The 3,174-nt window shown below is 44.4% G+C and overlaps 1 protein-coding gene across 1 annotated transcript; it reads left to right on the top strand.

Moving 5' to 3' along the window:
- Positions 1-599: 599 nt before the first annotated feature.
- LOC308166956 (gamma-crystallin M2-like) lies at positions 600-1,215 on the top strand (the record flags this gene model as incomplete). The annotated part of the gene is made up of 2 exons (XM_080541283.1): positions 600-845; positions 931-1,215. The coding sequence occupies 2 exons, from the start codon at positions 600-602 to the stop codon at positions 1,213-1,215; spliced, it is 531 nt and encodes a 176-aa protein (XP_080397409.1).
- Between the last annotated feature and the right edge of the window lie 1,959 nt (positions 1,216-3,174).

Here is a 3,174-nt window from a genome sequence, read left to right as displayed (position 1 = left end):
CCTTTTAATGTGCTTGAGTGCTTGTGATTGAGGTGGTGGGCTGACATCCAGGAAGAAATGTCTGCTAGACACGCAGAGACACGTGTTGCCACCTGTGAGTCAGGGGAGGGGGGAAGACGGGAAGAGTTGAGTGTGTCACTTTCCTGTGTCGGGTCTCCAAATTAAAATCTTGGACCATCAGCGACCAACGCATCAGGCATTGATTGTGGTTACACATTCTGTGAAGGAAAACCAAAGGATTATGGTCAGTATATAAGATCACACCAGATCCTACGTAAACTTCAAAGAACTGAAGCGTGAGCAACAGAGCCAGAGTCTCCTGCTCTATGGTACAGTAGCGTGACTGACGTGTTAAACTTCTTTGAGAAGTAACAGAGCAGAGGGGGGGACCCCGCTCAATAGCCTTCTATAGCATGTCGCTGACACAGGGTCTCTCATTCTCTCCAAACAATGGCAGAGGCCCCAGGCCCACAGGTATAAAATGGAGGGCTTCCCAACAGGTAGCAAGTCAGTCACTCACCACCACCTCTAGGACCAGCAACAGCAGCTAGCATTAGCAGCTAACCACCGCTATCAACATGACTTCCGACATGCACATGATGGGCAAGATCACCTTCTACGAGGAGAGGAACTTCGGCGGCCGCTCCTACGATTGTTCCGGCGACTGTAACGACATGTCCTCCTACATGAGCCGCAGCCAGTCCTGCAGGGTGCACAACGGCTGCTGGATGGTCTATGAGCGCAACAACTACATGGGCAACCAGTGGTTCTTCAAGAGGGGAGAGTACTCCGACTACCAGAACATGTTCAACTGGAACATGCAGTCCTGCCGTTACATCCCCATGGTAGGTCCACACAACTATCTATCTATCTATCTATCTATCTGTCGATCCTCCTCATTAAACCCATGTCTTCCTGATCCAATTACAGCACAGGGGCAACTACAGGATGAGGATGTATGAGAGGGAGAGCTTCGGAGGTCAGATGCACGAGATGATGGACGACTGTGACAACTTCCAGGAGCGTTACCGCATGAACAACTTCATGTCCTGCAACGTGATGGACGGCCACTGGCTCATGTATGACCAGGCCAACTACAGGGGCAGGCAGTGGTACATGAGGCCCGGCGAGTACAGGAACTTCAGGGATATGTACCAGGGCAACAACAACATGAGGTTCATGTCCATGAGGCGCATCATGGATTCCTGGTACTAAATGTTGCTTGATTGGTACTTAGAGAGACCGAAAGAGACGTTGAATAAAGTTTTTAGAAAATTTTAATTTTGATGTTGTGTGTTCTTTTTTTACAAAGTGTAGGATGATAACACACACACACACACAAGTAGGCACACAGGCACGCACACACACGCACACAAATGTGACACCAGCCAGTGTTTTGACCAACCAGTTGCCAATGTCATATTTCAGTGTTTTACATATTCCGAAACTACATATTTTAAGCTTTCAAATGATGTGTCATACATTGACATTGGAAAGGAATTGAAGACGACACGCATATTTGAATGTTGGTACCCCCTGAAAACACAATCCTGAGAAAAGCCTTTTAAAGATCTAGAGTTTTTCACACTTCTGCCCAAACAGGAAATGGGCGTTAACATAGCTGGTTAACCCCACCCCAACCACTCCCCCTCTGTCAGCTGTCAATATCTGTCAGTGTTAGTCCCTGGGTCAGATAGTAACATGCTGTATCTATGCCCGAACTGTTCTTCTTATTCAACAAAATATTGCCAGAGAGTGTGGGGTACTTCAATGGGCACTCAATTCTATTGAGTTAGGCTGTTTATGATGCTCATATTATTACCTAGGCTAATTAGCCAGCTTAATTCTCTGGCTCCTGACACTGCACTGTATTGCGTTTCCAGAGCAATGCCGTGACTAAAGAGACTGCAGCAACTGAATGAAAAATAATGATAATAATGTGTTGTCAAGTCAAGTCATCTTTATTTATATAGCACATTTACAACGACAGCCGCCCAAAGTGCTTAACAGATAAAACACTAGTAAAAGAAAACAACAAATAAAAATACCAAAAAACAAAAACATGGTGCAATACAAAATACAACAGGTGCAGAAATAAAAGTCCAGAAAAGTGCAGTGTGCAAAGCTGCAACAGAAGGAAGATAGTACGTTAAAAATAATTTGCCCACAGCTACTGGCACTCCATATTCATAAAATACTACCATACCATGTTCATGAAATAACATAGCTAATAGCCTACATGACAATGATAATTACCTAAAGTGCTGGTAACTAGGCATGTTTGTCCAACTCCTTAGTTGGTGAAGAAATGATCAACATCACAGAGTAGTGTGTCTGGCATTACCCAACTAGCGGCTGGTGTAACAGAGTTGGGAATGTATGTTTAGCTGTGGTGAATGTAGATGAGTTTCGCCGTGCTTTGAGCAGCCCTGGTTGTTGTTGGAGCCCCCCTTTGGAGTTTGGGTGTACTGCAGGTCTGCACGTTCGTTTGTCCTTCTCTTGTTGCCGTACTTGCGGTGGTGCGTCAGAAAATGGCCGCCAGCTTAATGGGTATGTGCGCATGTAAAACGCTCCTCGTGTTTTGTTGTTTGTATGGAGAATCTTGTAATGTAGGGTGAAAATGTTGGTGTAGTACTGTGCTGTTTGTATTGTGATGTATTGTGATGATGTGAAACAGAACATTTATTGTATGTTGTTTTGAACGTGCAGATTCACAAGCAGACCAGAGAAGAATTGTGTTCTATATGTCTTCTCTGCAGGTATGTCGCTCCACATGTTGTTTGTAATTGTTATTTGTAATGTTTGAGGGAAGTTTGTGTTCTTTCTGTGAACAAACTGTCCTGATGTGAAATGTACATAGACGGTGGACCGAGAAAATGGCCGCCAGCTTAATGGATTCACAAGCAGACCAGAGAAGAATTGTGTTCTATATGTCTTCTCTGCAGGTCAAATAAACGAATTAAATGAAAGAAGTTTGGCTGTTTGACCATCGTTACACTGGTGCCGTGACACGTCGATCTCAAGATCAGCTGAACGCCGATCTCCGTGGATGCTGCGTGGATGCCAGGTCTTAGTGTGATAGATCAAGTGTGGTCAGAGTATTATAGTAAATGGTCATTCAGTCTGAGGTCTGTGATTATATCAGTTTAAAAAGTGCTTTGATTGTTTTGGTTT

Source organism: Nansenia antarctica, assembly GCF_963989245.1.
Source record: "Nansenia antarctica genome assembly, chromosome: 10".
NCBI classification, from domain to species: Eukaryota; Metazoa; Chordata; class Actinopteri; order Argentiniformes; family Microstomatidae; genus Nansenia; species Nansenia antarctica.
Note: the sequence above shows the minus strand (reverse complement) of the source record. Positions and strands in the feature narration are given on the sequence as shown.